Raw genomic sequence first — 18954 nt, forward strand, 5'->3', positions numbered from 1 at the left:
GGAGGATATTCTGCAGTGCAGATTGTAAATAAGCATTTAGGAGCTAATTTAAATAGAGCAAATTAGGAAAATCAGTTGTTTTGACACCTAAAACCAGCCATGGGAATTTCTATTTTAAAGAAGGGGTGATGGGTCTCAGGAGCTGTATTCCATATAAAGACTTTCGCGGAGTTCCCCTGGAGTCCTACTTGCCTTGAGCATTCTTAGAAGCGAAGTTCTCCAGGGTTGGCTAGTAAGCTAAGCAGCTAGACCTCTCAGCTCATTGTTGCTGGCTGGTTAATGAATGATTCAATTATTTGATCTCACTGTCTTCCAACAGATAACATACCTCGCTCACGCCTGTATGGACCTCAAGCTGGGAGACAAGAGGATGGTGTTCGACCCCTGGTTAATAGGTCCTGCCTTTGCCCGGGGATGGTGGCTGCTGCACGAGCCTCCCTCTGATTGGCTGGAGAGGCTGTGCCAGGCAGACCTAATTTACATCAGTCATATGCACTCGGACCATCTCAGGTAATGGAGTCCTGAGCACTCTGCTGGGAAGAAAACAGGGCGGTGGAGCTTTTGCCATTACTGTTCCCTTTGGGCTAGGTTCAGTTGGGATGGTGAGCAGAAGAAGAATTCAGATAATTCCTTATATTTGCATAGCCTCCTTTTAGCAGAGCTTTCAAGCTTTATATACCACTCAGAGTGAGGAAGGAACCATTTGTGGGGAGGAGGAGCAGGGGTTAACAACCCTCCCTATCCTCTCACTTCCCACTCTTGAGCCATGTGGTAAAAGTCTGCAGTGAAGGATCGTCAGAGTTGACTTCCTTTCTCAGTTCAACATTTGTAGCAGAAGTCTGCTCACGTTTTCTGTACAGGGCCAGAGGTTGAATGGTTGAGGCTCTACCAGCCATGTGGTCACTGTCAAACCTGCTCAACTCTGTGGTTGTGGCACAAAGGCAGTCTTAGATAAGGCTGCATTTCAATAAAAGTCTTATTCATAGCCAATGACACTTGAATGTCATAGAATTTCCATTATGTCACAAAATACCATATGTCCTTTTGATGATCTTTTCAACCCTTTTAAAAAGGTAAAAACCATTCTTAGCTTGCAGGAATAGGTTGCTGTGGTTTGCCAATTGCTGATTTTAGAGCATCTCCATAATCCTGAGATCCCCGCTTTTTAAACCTGAGTCAGCCTCATCCAACCCTTCACTGAAACCAACTATCCATACTGGAAATAGGAACTGAAACCTCCCCAACCCAGGCAATCAGAGAGGAGGGGGGAAAGAAGAATTTACACGCATTTGCAAATGAACTATTTAGAGAAGACGGGGAGCACACTCTGAACCCCGTGGTTAATCACAGGAGCGGTTCTGTTCTTGTTGAGAAGTTTGTATCACTGCTGCTGGGTTTAATATAAACACAGAGCAATGCCCACAATGCTATAAAAGGAGTAACTTCAACTTTTTTTTTTTTTCTGTGATCCTACATGACAGAGGTCACATGTAGGACACTCCTTTGATAGAAATGTCTATGGTTAGGGATGATAGGTTTTGCTTCCTGATTGACTGGCCCTTGGATTTTCTACTCAAGCATAGGAGATCTCTAGGACATGAATATGTTCGCATTTATTTTTTTGTAAGGAAAAAAAAAAATTATTGGTTTAGTAACAAATTACCCGCAGCACACTTACAAATTGGTGACAACCTAATATTGTGGTACTATGGTGAAAAATCTACTTGTCCACTGCATGATACCTCTGTCACACACAATGTCCTGGAACTAAACTGGCACAGCCCTGAGTTTCTGAGAAATCTGGGTTCATGCATCCTGTGATAACAGTGATACATGGTAATAATTTTATATAGCTTGTCTACAAAGAGTAGTATAAGATGTATGAGGTGATTGCACGATAGTGTCTATTACAAATTCACTTGCCTGAAGTCTTAATGACAGTTTATTCATGGAATTTAAGGTAAGGGAAGAAGTTTTCATGTCATTTTGTCCTGTTATATCACAACCACAGCCCTACAAACCAGTTCAATTTTAATTTCAGGGACTCATGTGGGTGAACTTGTCAAGCATTAAAACACCAGTCCTCAAACAGAGGTGAAGTAGTCACTTTAAGACTAAAGGAACAATGGCCTGTTTTGTGTGTATATAGCATTCTATAAACACAGTCTTTACCTGAGCTAAAATGGAAGATGGTTTTCTTTTCATTTACCAATGGTATCACTCAAAAAAACAAAGGGGAAAAGCCAATGTCCTTAGAAAGTAGTCTTTAGTCAAAGAAATGTGATTTTATTGTGTAAATGGAGGGAGTATTGTAATAGGTGATTTTTAATAAATGCCAGTATGAATTGTCAACGATTTTTTAAAAGTCACAAAACAATAAACATCCATTTTAGAGTAGTTTATCCTAACTCCCGTGTCCTTTAAAATAGAAGATTTAGGTGCTGAACTCTGATTGGAGGCACATTCAAAGAATCTTTGACTTTTCAAATTAGCTTTTTTTGTTTGTTTTTCAAATCCTTTGTTTTTAAAGAACAAAATTTACTGATTTTCCCCACCCCCGGATTCTACTTATTTGAATATCTTTTTTTTTTAATTAATTTTTATTGGTGTTCAATTTACCAACATACAGAAAAACACCCAGTGCTCATCCCGTCAAGTGTCCACCTCAGTGCCCGTCACCCATTCCCCTCCAACATCCGCCCTTCTCCCCCCTTCCACCACCCCTAGTTCGTTTCCCCGAGTTAGGAGTCTTTATGTTCTGTCTCCCTTCCTGATATTTCCCAACATTTCTTCTCCCTTCCTTTATATTCCCTTTCACTATTATTTATATTCCCCAAATGAATGAGAACATACACTGTTTTAAGATTGTATTTATTTATTCATGATAGACAGAGAGAGAGAGAGAGAGAGAGAGAGAGAGAGAGGCAGAGACACAGGCAGAGGGAGAAGCAGGCTCTATGCAGGGAGCCTGACGTGGGACTCAATCCTGGGTCTCCAGGATCAGGCCCTGGGCTGAAGTTGGCGCTAAACCACTAAACCACCTGGGCTGCCCTGCATGCTTTTCTTACAATTAAATAACTATTTCCCTGGACATTTTCTTACAATTAAATAACTATTTCCCTTGACATTGTACTCTGTGTACAAATGTGAGCCTTAAATCAGGCAGTGCATTCATGAGAGTCTAGGATTGCCTTCTAATAGAAGAAACACTAGGGCTAGAATCTGGAAAACCTGACTGTGAATACCAATCTATTATTTGTTAGTTGTGTATTTCTGAATATATTTCCTCACTTATAAAAACAAAACAAAGATTCAGAGGGTTTTTATGGTAAGAATCAAAGTACCACGTGAAAGTGCCGAGCACTATGTTCGACATATAATGGTTACCTATTTACTTGTTTATTATTCATGTTTTTGCCACACCCCATAGTTGTATATCATTTTTTTAATGTAGTGAAAACTCAGTAAATAAAGGTTGACTTAATATAATGTAGTCATTTGAAAGTACGTGGATGGTTAATTGTGTACTGATTCAGGATTACTACAAATCTTGAATGTTGTTTTTTTCTACATTAATTTGACTGTGTTACCTAACTGGTAACTGTAAGGACTGTAAGGACTTCTTTTTTTTTTTTTTAAAGAGAACTTCAGTTTAATAAACAAAGCTAAGTGGCGGGAATTTAAGTTTGCACTTGACATGATACTTAAACCAAACCAAAGGGCTGAAACTCAGTATTTAGACAAAGAACACAGTTCACTCATCACTAGGCAAAGAAAATGGTCCACAGCAGGTGGCACACAGAAATCCCATAGAAAACAAAGGTCACAAATATTTTGCTTTTAGGAAACATAAAACAATGGGTTGATGTGTCTTTTACAAATACATAATATAAAAACACACAGCGCACCCTCCCTTGAACAGAAATCCATCACATTTTTTTACGTGAATTCCCCTATTCCCACCACCCCTTTACTTTATTCTACACACTGAAGTGTGGCTAACAACCTTTGAAAGTTGAAAAACTGCCCACGGGGTGGGTAGCGCACAGGTTCTCCTCATCCTATGGACCAGGTCTTTGTCTTCCTGGGAGCTGCTACATGAGGAATGAGAAAAAATGAAAATCATGGAGAACTTCACCTACCAGAAACCTCCACATGACTTTTTCCACCCTGCACCTTCTGTTAGAACTATGTCTACTCAAAGCAGCTCAGTGTAGCAGATAGAATTTGCATGCTGGTTGACATAACATGCCATGGGATGTGGTATATTCTAATAAGAAAAAAGAAATCTTGTAGGAAACTCCCCTTCTCCTTTATAGTCAGCCTTGAGAAAAACAAAACAAAGCAACCCTTCTTTTGAACTCTGATGAGAGTGTTTCTTCAATTCCTTGCTTCTTGATCAACATGTTGGTGTAAGGAGCAAACTGTTTCTTCTACTAGATGATCTGATTCTTTCATCTTTCAACATTTCATCCTTCTAATCCTAGCTACCCGACACTGAAGAAGCTTGCTGAGAGAAGACCAGATATTCCCATTTATGTTGGAAACACAGAAAGACCTGTATTTTGGAATCTGAATCAGAGTGGTGTCCAGTTGACTAATATCAATGTAGTGCCATTTGGAATATGGCAGCAGGTCAGATATATGTGGGTTTTTTCTATACTTTCCAATTATGCTTTCTGGGTTGAATTGTAGATGAGGTAGTTACTTTAAGATTAAAGAAACAATGGCCTATTTTGTCTGTATGTAGCACTTTGTAAATACAACCTTTATTTGACCTAAAAGATTTTTTTCCTCATTTACCAATTATATAATTCTACTCTACAGGATAATAAATCTTAGTTTTGTTTTTTTTTTTTTTTTTTTTTTTTTTTTTTTTTTTCAATTTTTATTTATTTATGATAGTCACACACAGAGAGAGAGAGAGAGAGGCAGAGACAGAGGCAGAGGGAGAAGCAGGCTCCATGCACCGGGAACCCGATGTGGGATTCGATCCCGGGTCTTCCGGATCGCGCCCTGGGCCAAAGGCAGACGCCAAACCGCTGTGCCACCCAGGGATCCCTAAATCTTAGTTTTGAATGAAGGATTTCTTTCCAGATGAGCTGACAACTTTCTCCAATATCAAATTAAAAACCGAATTGACATACACAGTTGTTGATTTTATTGTTAAATTCCAGGTAGACAAAAATCTTCGATTCATGATCTTGATGGATGGCGTTCATCCTGAGATGGACACTTGCATTATTGTGGAGTATAAAGGTACCTTCTCACCCTCATCAATAATGAAAGAGAAAAATGCTCCTGGAAAGAAGGGTGATAACAGCCATCTGAAATTTCATCCTATGTTCATCTTCTTCCATCTTCACTTCCCATGGAATATAATATGTTCCATCCTTGTCTTAGAAAAATGGGCTATCATTCAGATAATCTTTCCAAAGAACATATTAACAGTAACGTTGTCTCTGTAATGAGAGATGCAAAGCTTCTTTTGTAAGGCAACAGATATTTTGTATTTCACATATAGTAATTCCTTCAAACTGCCTTTATTGAATAAATGTCTTACTTTTTAAATTTTTGGTTCCCATACAGTTAACATCTGGTGTTAACATGAGTTTCAGGTGTACAATTAGTGATTCAGCACTTCCATACATCACCTGGTGCTCATTACAAGTGCCCTCCTTCATCTCCATCACCTGTTTCTCCATCTCCCCATTCACCTCCCCTCTGGTAACCCTCAGTTTGTTTTCTATAGGTTGTCTGTTTCTTGGTTTATCTTTGTCTTTTTTTTCCTTTGCTGATTTGTTTTGTTTCTTAAATTCCACATAAGAGTGAAATCGTTCGGTATTTGGCTATCATATAATATATGGGGATCCATTCCAATAATATATTGGGGATATATATATATACATATATATATATTCTTTATCCATTCATCCAACAATGGACACTTGGGCTGCTTCCATGGTCTGTGTATTGCAGGTAATGCTGCTATAAACATCAGAGTACATGTAGCTCTTTGAATTACTGTTTTTATATTTTAGGAGAAGATACCCAGTAGTGCTATTGATAGTTCTACTTTTAACTTCTTGAGGAACCTCCATACTGTTTTCCACAGTGGCTGCATGAGTTTGCATTCCCACCAACAGTGCAAGAGGGTTCCCCTTTCTCCATATCCTTGTCAACACTTGATGTTTCTTGTTTGCTTTTTATTTTTATTTTTTTAGGAACAGACTCTTTTTTTTTAAGGTTATTTATTTATTTATTTTTTTAGTAATCTCTACATCCAGCATGGGGCTCGAACTCACAACCCTGAGATCAAGAGTTACATGCTATTCCAACTGAGCCAGCCAGGCACCCCTCTTGTGTTTTTTATTTTAGCCATTCTGACAAATGTCTTACTTTTGTGTTGAAATATTATCATGTAATATAATCATGGGCATGGGCTTCTGCCTTTCACGTGGGAAGATGGCTTTACTGCACCAACAATCATTGAATGGAATTTGTGGAAGGTCGAGAGATTCCTATTGATCCAGTCACTGTTCTCCTGCATTCTTTGGGCTCAACATCTAGAAATAGCTGACTGAGGAGAGTAATCTATCTGTGATAATAGAGTGAGATCAAGCTAATTGTCCTCACGGAACATCCAGAACCTATCAAATCAAATAGGATGAATCTATTCACTTGAAAATCAAAAAATACTATTGAAGATTTTAGGTTTTCAAATATTACTCATCTTTTTCCTTGGACATAAGTGATGCTTCTCTAATCAAACTAGTCAGACTGTAGACTTGGAAGACTTTGTTGGCTTGGGAATTCAAACTGTATGGTGTCCAAGGTTTCACCTTGAATACTCATGCCACTTTATTTTTCCATAGGTCATAAGATACTTAATACAGTGGACTGCACCAGACCCAATGGGGGAAGGTTGCCTGAGAAGGTTGCTCTAATGATGAGTGATTTTGCTGGAGGAGCATCAGGCTTTCCAATGACTTTCAGTGGTGGAAAATTTACTGGTAATATTTTATATCAGAGTGATGCCAAGGAGCAGGCATGGAACTTTGCTAAATGCTGTGAGAATAAATACAAAGATAATTAAGGCATGGTCCTTTCCCACAAGAAGTTTACAATCTTACTAGGAAACTAGACTTGCAGGGACACCTGAGTGGCATAGTGGTTTAGTGCCTGCCTCCGGCCCAGGGCTTGATCCTAGAGTCCTGGGATTGAGTCCCACATCGGGCTCCCTGCATGGAGCCTGCTTCTCCCTCTACCTGTGTCTCTGCCTCTCTCTCTCTGTGTCTCTCATGAGTAAATAAATAAAATCTTAAAAAAAAAAAAAAGAAACTAGACTTGCAGACCACAGATATACAAACTAAAGTTTCCACCTCAAAATGTGATGCCGGAACATGAACACTGAGGAAATTAGAGTGCATCTCAAGAATAGTAAAGAAAAATAATCATCTGGATCAGTTTGATTTATGGTGTATAGACCGTAGAGCAGAACAGAAAAGGTCCAGTGTTGTTAATCCAGGCTTAAATGCTCTTGGAAGGTGGTTCGGAACAGGGTGTGTGCAGCTTGACATGGGCACTTCCCCTAGGCCCTATGAAACACTCATATAAGGGAAGAGTGCAGCCACTAAAGGTAATGTTACTGGGGGCTAGGGAGTAGGGGAAATGGGGGAGCTGTTCATCAGAGAGTACAAACTTCTAGTTATAAGATGAGTGGATTCTGAGGGTGTAATGTGCAGCACAGTAACCACTATAGTTAATGATATTGTTTTCTTTTTTTTAAGGATTTATTTATTTATTTTAGAGAATGCAAGTGAGAGAGAGAGCAGGGGGGAGGGGCAGAGGGAGAGGGAGAGAGTCCCAAGCAAACTCTGCATTAAGCAGGGAGCCTGATGTGGGGCTCGATCTCATGACCCTGAGGTCATGACTTGAGCTGAAACCAAGAATCATTTGCTTAACTGACTGAACCACCCAGGCACCCCACTGATATTGTTTTATACACCTGAAAGTTGTATCTATTGAGAATAGATCTCAAATGTTTCCACCAAATACACAAAATGGTAATTGTGTGAAGTGATGGAGGTGGTAACTAACCTTAATGTGGTCGTGATTTTGTAATACATACGTGTATCACATCATCACATTGCATACCTTAAACTTACATAAATGTTAGATGTCAATTATATCTCAAGTCTAGGGGGAAAACCAGTGGGGTCCAAGGCAGGGGCTCTTCTGCTCTGAGTCTAAGGGTGGTGCTGGGTTGGGATGGGAGAAAGTGTGTAAATGGTATCCTCAATACTAGAACTCTAAGGGCTCAGTCCATGGCCACTTAGTAAATTATATGTTTGGTACATGATCTGTAACAATGGGGCAGAAATGTTACTTGCAGCGTGAGGAAAGCTTCTGTCTGGTTCCTTCCTCTCCTCTATAGGTCTCTATTCATTGCCTGCCAGGGTGCATAACCAACTGAGAGAGAAGAAGATGCCTGTCCTCAGGGAGTTAACTGGGGAGGCAAAATATACCTCTGAAAGGCTAGTTAGAATAATCGTGTTCCTATGTGAGTATGTGCCTGTGTATGTGAGTGAATACATGCACTCATTAAAAAAGAAAATCTGGATTATACCAGAATGTTAATAAATCTAAGTTATGAGTAACATGCTTTTCTGTATCTTTGTCTGTGTTTATCAGATTTTCATAGCAATAACAACAGGAACAGCTCCCTGACATGGTGTGCTATGTGGCCTGGGCCTTGCCTAATTCCTTGGCTTCCTTTGCTGCCTATCTCTGATTGCTTGCTATCTGTCAATCGGCACTGGCCTGCCTTTTGTTCCTCACACCCAGTACACCACGTGCTTTCCTGCCATGGGCCTTTGTATTTGCTGTTTCTACCACTTGGACTTTTGTTGCCTTCGCTCCCGTGGTGGGCACCTTCTCTTCTGGGTGTGTGTCTGTGTCTTATGACTCAGATGTCACCTTGCCTAACTGCCCTGTCTGATGATAACCCTCTACCCCTCTGCACCCCAGCCCCTCTGCCCATTGCCCTGGTTTACTTGCTTCCTAGCTCATCACTCTTTGAAATGACCTTTTGTCTTGCCTTGTTCATTGTTTGCTCCTCTCACTAGAATAAATGCTCCACAGGAGGAAGAACCCGCTGTGTTGGTTCACCACTGTATTCTCAGTGCCAAGAACTATGTCTGGCACATAGTAGGTACTCAGTAAGTATTGATTGAATGGACGAATGAGCAGGTGAACACCTGTGAGCTAGGAATAATGGCTCAGAGCTGCATTGTGATCTTAGGTCCCAAGGGACTACAGCCTTCATGCTGCTGGACACGGTGCACTGCCAGAGTATGAGCGACACACTTACTTTTTAAATCCACCAAAACAATCAAGTCATGTCCGTGTTAGAAAAGGGTTAACAATTATAAAAATGAAAGCACCCTTAAAATGCACACGCACACAAGCTACAGCCATGCACGCCGCCCTCTATATTCAGCTAGGGTCCTGATGAACTGCCAAAAACGAGTGGCGATTTCAGCGTCTTTGGCTGGTTGGGTAACATTTTCCTAGAAATTCATTGAAATTTGCAAAGTAAAGCTGGAGGCAGGGGCACTTTGCACTCATTGACACAGAGCTTTGCTCTGTTCCTGTTTTAGTCTATCCATTTTAAGAGTTTCAGTTTACCAGAACTGCTGTTTTTCTGTGATTTCTGAACTGAGGAGACTCTAACCCAAACCCTGTCATTCCAGAGGAATGGAAAGCCGAGTTCATTAAGACAGAAAGGAAGAAGCTCTTGAACTACAAAGCCCGGCTGGTGAAGGACCTACAACCTCGAATCTATTGTCCCTTTGCTGGGTATTTTGTGGAATCCCATCCATCAGACAAGTATGGCTGGACAGTTGGTAACACGTTTTTATGCATAAGTATTATATGATGGAATGTGTTGTTTAGCTGTGAATCGATATGAAATGAGAACGAGTGATCAGAAGTCTGAAACTTGTATAACAGGCTGGCTAAGAGCACGGAGCTTGAATAAAAGCCAGCCTGGAAGGTAGAATTCATTCAGATAGATTTTTCTCTGAAAGGATCCTGGGTGGGATAAAGACAACTGCTTCGGGTACTGTATATGCCAGGAACTAAAGTGGGGCTTTTAACCAAGCCATCTGAATTCTCTTCCACTGACACCATGTGGTAGGTATTACTATACCTTTTTTGCATTGGGGAATCCAACTCAGAGAGGCATAGGGACTTGCACAGTTGCCCTGTCAGAAACATGAGTTGAGAAGTGAGTTCTGGCTGTGCCTGGTGCCCAAAGCTCTCTTCTCTACCCTAGGCTACATCCTGGGGTATCATTATCACATTGAGGTGATGAAGGTGGTAACTAACTTCCATTGTATCCTTATCACAGTGAAGTTACTTTCTCATCCTAGAGTATCTGAAGTGATTTCTCTTGCAACAATAAAACTTTGGTCCTGTTCTTTGAGCCTGTTTTTGAAGGCCCCTGAGTTTTCTTTGAGAAGGTTTCTTAAATGTTGGGTTTTCACTTTATGCTGACATGAAGGACAATCATCCGTTTCAACACTAGGTTTTACACAGAATTCACTTTTTGTAGTCTTTTTGATACCACATTTTCATTTAAAGAGGTAGCAGCTAAGTTTGAATAAACTCTTCCTCAAACAGGAATATCTATCTCAGGGGAATCCCAAATTTAAGGAACATTGTTTTAGTGCATCTTAACTACTATCTTTAGATTGGGTTGTCTTCTTGGGGACTTTACTACTGCCAAGTGCCCAAGCTGGGGAAGTGCTTTCTCTTTTCTCTCAAAATACAGACCCTTTGATCTGTAAAAAAGGAAAACATCCAAAATTTCCTATGAACTACTAAAGCTGAACTAAACATTTGCAAGATCATTAGTGTCCTTTGAGATATTGATTATGCTACAGGATTTTGTGTCCCTGTAGCGCCTGGGTTCTTGGTCGCACCACTTTGAAGAATGAAGAGGTAGACCAGACCAAGAATGGTGAGCAGCAAAGCATAGTTTATTGAACAAGAGTATAAAGCTCTCGGGGGGGGGGGGGCAAGTGGGTTGCCCCTAGAGTTTCTAAGTTTAGGGGTTGTTTAGGGGTTTTTATGGGGTCTTTTGCAGAACTTTCTTAAGCAATTGGAGTATGAGTCATGCTAATCGGGGCTTTGGTCACATCTCTGTCTAAATAGGTCAATGTCCACTTGCTGATGGTCCTTTTTTTTTTTTTGAACTGACATCTGGGGGCATAGGTCTTAACTGCCCTTTAGCCCATGATATTTATGAATGCTTTTATGGTTAATTGTCTTATTTTAGGTTGTTTTGCAGAAGTCATTTCTGCAAAGGCTGCAAAACAGAATGTCAGTGCAGTCCTGTCGAATATGCAGAACAGGAGGTCAATGCTATTTGATTTTAGCTGTCCTGATTCCGTATTTCTTTGTTGTGGACTCTGACCCTGTCTCCCTAACTGTCCGGCTTACTCCTAACAGCTAGACCTGCTAGGGCTGAGTTGTCCAATATGGTAACTGCCAGCCACATGTGACTAACAAGCACTTGAAAAGTGGCTAATGCAATGGAGGGTTACTGAAATTGGTGTCACTGGGTTGATTCAGTTGGAAAAAAATTATTTTTTCCATGCACTGATACAATAGTTGTGATGTGTTCCATTGAATATTTTATGTAGATTGCTCATTTCACAGTGATACTTGTCTTAATTGTACTTGGAAATTAGGTTGAAATACTTATTACATTACAATATAGTTAAATTATTTTTCTAGCTTAAGAAAAATATGGGCGCATTTTTACATTAAAATGAAGACTCTATTGATGGGAAAACTAGTATAGTGCTGGTAAGAGTGAGGAGAAGAAGAAACTGGAAGAGAAGATCTATTGCAAATTTCATGTTAAATAGCAATTTTAATTTGCACCAATAGAGAAGAAGAAAGTATTGTATAAATTTTTTTTAAAAGTAACGTGGACTATATTGAGACATATTTTCAGCAAATACATAGGGAATCTGGCAAGGAGTTTCCTCTCAACTGCCAAATAAGAATTAATGAAATTTAGCCACCTGAAATAAGAAGTAAGTGCCCCAAATCATTTTTAATCACTGTAACTGTCCAGTTATAAAAGGACTTGGATAATTGCATAAAAATAGGAAACTATTTTTAGATAGAAAGATGGTAAAAGAGACTATTTCAGTCATGAGTATTTTGTTAGAAAATTATAAGGAAAAGACTAATAAGATATATTTGCAAAAAGTGAAAGATCTGTGATGAAGCCCCAATAGTCTGTAAAATACAAGACATTTCTAGTAATATAAAAGATCATTTTTTTTAATATAAAAGATCATTGATAAAAATGTAATCAATTACTAAATTTTGAAAAACAGCAAATTTTTTCTTTTGTTTTAGTTCAGTAGTTCTCAGGGAGATTTTGTCTCCAGGGGGACATTTGGCAGTGTCTGGAGGCATTTTCTGATATCACAGTGGTAGGCAGATAGTGCTATTGGCATATAGTGGATAGAATACAGGGTGTCTGCTGAAAATCTAACAAGGAACAGGATACCTCCCACATTAAGGAATTATCCAGCTCAAAATGCCAGTAGTGCCATTGTTGAGAAACTGTGCTTTAAATGAATTATTTGTACAAAAAAGGAGAAATATTTTAAATTATTTTATTAAATGAAAAGAACATTAGTACTAAAATCTAATAAAATAGCACAAAACGCTTTTTTCTGTTTTTATGAAGATTTAATATTTATGAAGATCTAAATTTATTGAACTATATGCAACAATGCATTAAATTAATATGAATATTTAACTTATGAAGATTTAAATATTATCAACTATATACAACAAAGCATTAAATTAATAATATATCAAGAGCAAGTGGTGTTCACTACATGAACGTGTTTTTAAATGAGAATTGATTAGTATAATTCAGTGTATTTATTAATCTAAGAAGGAAGATCATGTCGTCTCCAAAGATGCCAAAAAGTTTAACTCTCATTTTGACAAAAAAGTACTCTAAAATTAAACATCAAATGACTATTTCCTTACTATGATTTTATATATATATATATATATAATTATGTGTGTGTATATGGAGTGGCAAGAGTCAACCATGGAGAAGCACTGGAACAGTTTAAGTTGAGAATATTTTGTCTGAAATAATCCAATAAGAACATCAATGAAGTAAACATACAAAATGATAAAGGAGGCAAAATTATCACTGTCGGCTGCTGATATGATTGTATCTCTAGAAAGTTAAAGAGAATCAACTGAAAAACTATTCCAAACAATTAAAACAAATTACTACTTAGGAGTTATAATTACAGAAAAAGCTCTACTTTTAATTGTATATTTAGAAAATTAAAGAGAATCAACTGAAAAACTATTCTAAACAATTAAAACAACTACTACTTAGGAGCTATAATTACAAAAAAGCTTTATTTTCAGTTGCAACCAAAAATGAGGAAATATTGGAAATAAGTAACAAAATGATATCATTCATAATAATTTATAAAGTTATGTGATTCCAACATATGTAATATGTGTTTTGGGAAGTAGACAAGTTGATTCTGAAACTAATTTGTGAAAAAAGCCAAGAATATTTGGCAAACCTCTGATTAAAAAGAGCTACAGAAGGAGAGTACTCTAACCAGAGAATAAAACATATTAAAGTCTTTCTAATCAAAACTTGAAGAGACTACTGCATAAGTAGCCAATGGGTCAGAATGCAAAGTACAGAAATGAACTCATATCTGTCTATGGATTTAGTATATTCTGTGGAGGCATTTCAAATCAATGGTGGTTTAGTAAGTGGCATTGGGCAAATAGTTTCAAAGGATTTCCAATTTTATGAAAAAATACTGTCAATTCACAACCTGAAAAATTGAATTTGTGGAGTAAGTACTTTTGAATTTTCTACATTTGATAAAGGACAATTTCCACTAAATATGAAAAACTTAGTTTTTATCATGGTAGATGTGTTTCAGCTATGTTAGGTTAAAAATATCCAGATATATTGGAATTTTCAAAACAAGAAGTTTGTATTTCCCTTATTACTTCTTCCTATTGAATGGTACATCTTGAACACATTTCTGCTAAGTTTTTTGAAGCAGCTTTTAGCTGAAGTGTTCTGGATACAGTTGTTGAAATGTTGACTATATATCCAAGTGTTAGGAACCATCACCAGTTAATGAAGCTGCTAAAAGAAAACAGAAGACAATGAGCTTGATAGTCTTGGGCTCTTTGCAAATGCTTGTCGGTTGAGTCATGGAAGATTTGGATTAAGTTCAATTCAAAGTCTTCCTGAAACAAAAAGAATTCTTACCAAACATTCAGAAATCATAGACAAAATGTGACATTGTAACTAACATTTCTCTGATATTATGAACAAACTAAATTTAAAGCTCCATGGAAAGGAAACACTTGTTTGTAACTTAGTTATACAGGTTGAATGTTATATTGAAATTGAATCTTTCTCTAATACAAATCAAAAATAATGGTTTTAAACATTTTCTAACATGAATCAATTTGCAGATGTTATTTATAGTTGGCAGTATTCTATAAACTGGATGCAAAAATTACAAACCAAATTTGAAGAATGCTTTGTTAATTTTATCATTTGGTGTTGATTATCAAATTTTGCAATGCTTCTTTGAATTCAAGGTTACTACTAAGTTTACCCAAGAGTTATTGACTTTATTAAACTTGTAGTTTTAAAACTGATGTACTTAGTTTTAAATGTAGTTTTAAAATTATCTGTTTTGCTGCAAAGTCAAACTGGTTCTTCTCAGAAAGGTGAACCAGTTTTATCAACATAGATGCAAACACCATATGAAAATGTATTTTTGGTACTCAATTCATTTATTGAAAAACTTAAAAGTATCTCTGGGACAACTTGAACAAGTGAATCTATTCTTTCAACTGTAAGTTTTATGAAATCTAAGTGTTGTTAAAGTTTTTTGATGAAAATTTAGTGTCTGAATTGAGATGTACTCTAATTGAAATGTTTCTAACTGAGATGTACTGTATCTACTGTGTCTAGAGAGATACTGTTTATCTTTCTAGTCCCTAACTGTATTCTGCATAACCAAGGTCCATGTCCTTGAAATGGTACTGTGCTTCACACTACTAAGCAGCTACATTAGTAGTATTTTTAAACTTAAAAATTCCAGATACACTTTTTTTCATAAGAAATTCTTACTTTGAAGGAGGATAGCCCTTATAAGAAATATTTTGGAATTCCTGGATAAGCCTAGATATAAATTTGAAGAATGTTTTTATGCAGACCTGTATAGTTTTAAAAATATGTATATCAAAAGCAATTTTATCACAAGAAGGAGGTCTAAAGTAGGAATGAAGTTTAGGAGCCTTTAGTCACACAGGAGACATGTTCATCTATTAGCCCTATTTATGCACATTTAACTCTGAGGGATGGAATTGAGTTGAATTAATGGAGGTAGACAGCAAATGAAGGACTTAGTGAACCAGGGAAGGGTTGTCACTGTTGAGTGACAGTTATAGAGAACCAGGGGAATGATCTTCTCCAACACTCCTAGCACTTGACCGCCCTGGGAAACTTCCCTTAGGTCATCCCTAAACTCTAGTTTTCTAAAGAAAATAGGAGTTATCAGTAGATAAATGTGTCTCACACTCAACCCTGATATACAGCTAAATGGCCGTCAGTTAATATTACAAAAATAAACTTCTCAATATCTACTCTTGTAGACACAGCACAAAGGTTTCACTAAAATAGCACTAAGATTCAGTGTAGTTAAGAACCAACATGGCAGAAGTATCAAGCAATCATAACAGACACAAGGTAGTACTGGATCAGGCCTTGAAGGCTCTGCTCCCCAAACCTTTAATCCTCTAATTGATAAAATTGAGAGAGAGCAAGAGAGAGCCAGGAGGTCCCAGTAGGTGCCAGTTAACCAACCGGCACCGAACTATTTCAATAGTTTAGCAGCCGCTATGCCTACCAGCTAAAAATGAAGTGTTCCTTATGGCAGTGGGGAAACGAGTGGAGAAGTGAACCTACTGCTATCCACAGCTGTCACACTATATGACATGGAAATGCCTGAGGATGAGGGGTTGTACTGTGGTAATGCTTGCTATTTGTCATGTAACTCATTGTCTTGGACAGTGTGGACATATGTTAAAAGATATAAAAAGAAAGTATGTCTAAGATAAGTCTAAGAGAACCTGTTTAAGAAGATAAGAACAGCAGGTTATTCTATTGCGTACATATTCTTAGTTATGGTCACTCAGATAAACAGTATAACATCAACAGCAATATTTGCCACATGACACTGTAGAAAGTATTAAAGCCAGCCAATAATGAAGTATTATAGAGCTTCAGTTTAAAAAAAAAAAAGGAAGACGAACAGAGTATTTTCTTATTTGGCTTAAATAAAAATGTTTTATGTCAAGGTTTGTAGTCCAAATGCAGATAAACATCCTTTGGTTTGTCTGACATTATGATCTAAGGCATGACCAGAGAAGAGGAGCCAGACAAGTAATGGACATTGGAAATGTCTTAATGTATTACATAAATTTGAGAAGAAAAGTTTTTGATGGGACCCACACAGGCATCCCTACCTGGGAAGTTAAGAATGGAGTTGCCCTCCAGACTTCAGTTGTATCAGAAAGGGAGGGAGATGGTCTGTATCTGTGGAAAACAGAAACAGGCAGAGAAAAATAATGCATTAGACATAGGGAAAAATTCAAGTAACTGCGGATTTCTAATCATAAACCATGGAAACCAGGAAGTGGTAGAAGAGCATTTTTAAGGTGCTTTAAAGAAAAGAACTGTCAGCCCAGACTCTATACCCAATGAAAATACCCTTTGGCAATGAAGCAAAACTAAGACAATTCATTACTAGCAGACCTACTTTAAAAGAAATGCTCTGTCTGCTGCAGAAAAAGAAAGAAAACTCTTCAGATGAAAGGAAGATGATGCTAAAGGGAAACCTGGAATTTCAGGAAAGAGGGAGAGCAACAGAAATGGTAATAACTGTTACACATACTATAGATCATTTTTCTTAAGTTCTTTAAAATACATTAAACAGTTGAAAGCAACAATTATGACATGGTCTATTATATGTGCTGCCGAAGCGAGCACAATTATGACATGGTCTAATGAGTTTTTCAATGTGTGCAGGTATAATACCGAAGACAACTATAAGCATTATGGGCTCTGCGTAGTGGAAAGTTTTGTACATTCTACAGCAGGTTTAAAACATTTCTAAGTAGGCTAAGAGGTTAAGTATGTTATTGTAATCCCCAGAACAGCAACTATAAAATCAAAGAAAGAAATATTATCAAAAACTCAATGAGATCAACAAATTCAGTTAAGCTGCAGAATACAAAATTAACATACAAGAATCAGTAGGGTTTTTATACACTAACGGCAAATTATCTGAAAAAGAAATGATCAATAGCATAATATCATTGAAAACAATAAAATATTTAAGAGTAAATTTAGGCAAGGAGGTGAAAGATCACTATACTACACATTGATGAAAGAAATTGAAGACACAAGCAAATGGAAAGATGATCTGTATTCCTGAATTGGAAGAATTAATATTGTTAAAGTTTTCATACTACCCAGTGTAATCCTTATCAAGATCTCAATGGTGTTTTTTTTCAGAAGTAGAAAAAACAATCCTAAAATTTATATGGAATCACAAAAGACTCCAAATATACAAAGGAATCCTGAGAAAGCAGAACAAAGTGAGAGGCATCACACTTCTTGATTTCAAGCTATATTATAAAGCTGTAGTAATCAAAACAGTATAGTAGCAGCATTAAAAGCTGACACATAGACCAGTGGAATAGAATCAAGACCCGAGAAATATGGTCAACTAATATTTGACAAGGGAGCTAAGAACATTCACTGGAGAAAAGACAGTCCCTTCATTAAATGGTGCTGATAAAATTGGATATTCACATGTAAAAGAATGAAATGAGACCTGTGTCTTACACCATTCACAAAAATTAACTCAAAATGTATTAAAGACTTAAATGTAAGACCTGAAACCATAAAACTTCCAGAAGCAAACATAGGTGATAAACTTGTAAACTCCTTGACATGGGTCTTGGAGATGATTTTTTGGATTTGACAGCAAAACAAAGGCAACAAAAACAGACAAGTGGGACTATATCAAACCAAAAAGCTTCTGCACAGTAAAGGAAGCCATCAACAAAATAAAAGGGCAACCTTTGGAATGGGAGAAAAATATTTACAAATCATATATCTGATAAGGGGTTAATACCCAAAATATATAAAGAACTCCTACAACTCAGTAGCATAAAACAAACAATTTCAAAATGGACAATGAACCTGAATAGATATTTTTCCAAAGACCTACAGATGGTCAACAGGTACATGAAAAGGTGCTTAATATCACTAATCATCAGGTAAATGCAAATCAAAATCATAATGAAATATTGCACACCTATTAGAATGACTGTTACCACAAAGACAAGAAATAACAAGTGTTGAAGAGGATATGGAGAAAAGGGAACCCTTATGCTGTTAATAGAATGTAAATTCAAGCAGGGACTATGGAAAACAGTATGGAGGTTCTTTTAAAAATTAAAAATAGACCATATGGTCCAGCAATTCCACTTCTGGGTATTAATCTGAAGAAAATGAAAGCACTAACTTGAAAAGATAGGTTCCTCCAGTTTCGTTGCAGCATTATCTCTAATTGCCCAAATCAAACACAAACCAACATAAATGTCCAACAATAGTTGAATGGAAAAAGAAAATATGGTATTATAGAATACCAGTGGAATATTATTCAGCCATAATAGGAAGGAAATCTTGCTATTTTTTACAACATTGGATGGACCTTGAGGGCATTATGTTAAGTGAAATGAGTCAGACAGGAAAAGACAAATACCATATTA

The 18954-nt window shown here is 37.3% G+C and overlaps 1 protein-coding gene across 7 annotated transcripts in view; it reads left to right on the top strand.

Moving 5' to 3' along the window:
- Nucleotides 1-18954, top strand: part of LOC112920491 (cytidine monophosphate-N-acetylneuraminic acid hydroxylase) — a 152040-nt gene that overhangs the window by 95471 nt on the left and 37615 nt on the right. For all 7 annotated transcript variants that reach the window (XR_011995659.1, XM_025999281.2, XM_025999285.2 and 4 more), the window contains 5 exons: nucleotides 320-510; nucleotides 4488-4635; nucleotides 5178-5259; nucleotides 6876-7013; nucleotides 9756-9891. Coding sequence is in view for 6 of the 7 variants with exons in the window: in XM_025999281.2 (XP_025855066.1) it covers nucleotides 320-510; nucleotides 4488-4635; nucleotides 5178-5259; nucleotides 6876-7013; nucleotides 9756-9891 (695 nt within the window). In the remaining variant the exon portion in view is untranslated. The remainder of the gene's footprint in view (nucleotides 1-319; nucleotides 511-4487; nucleotides 4636-5177; nucleotides 5260-6875; nucleotides 7014-9755; nucleotides 9892-18954) is intronic.

This window comes from Vulpes vulpes, chromosome 12 (assembly GCF_048418805.1).
Source record: "Vulpes vulpes isolate BD-2025 chromosome 12, VulVul3, whole genome shotgun sequence".
NCBI classification, from domain to species: Eukaryota; Metazoa; Chordata; class Mammalia; order Carnivora; family Canidae; genus Vulpes; species Vulpes vulpes.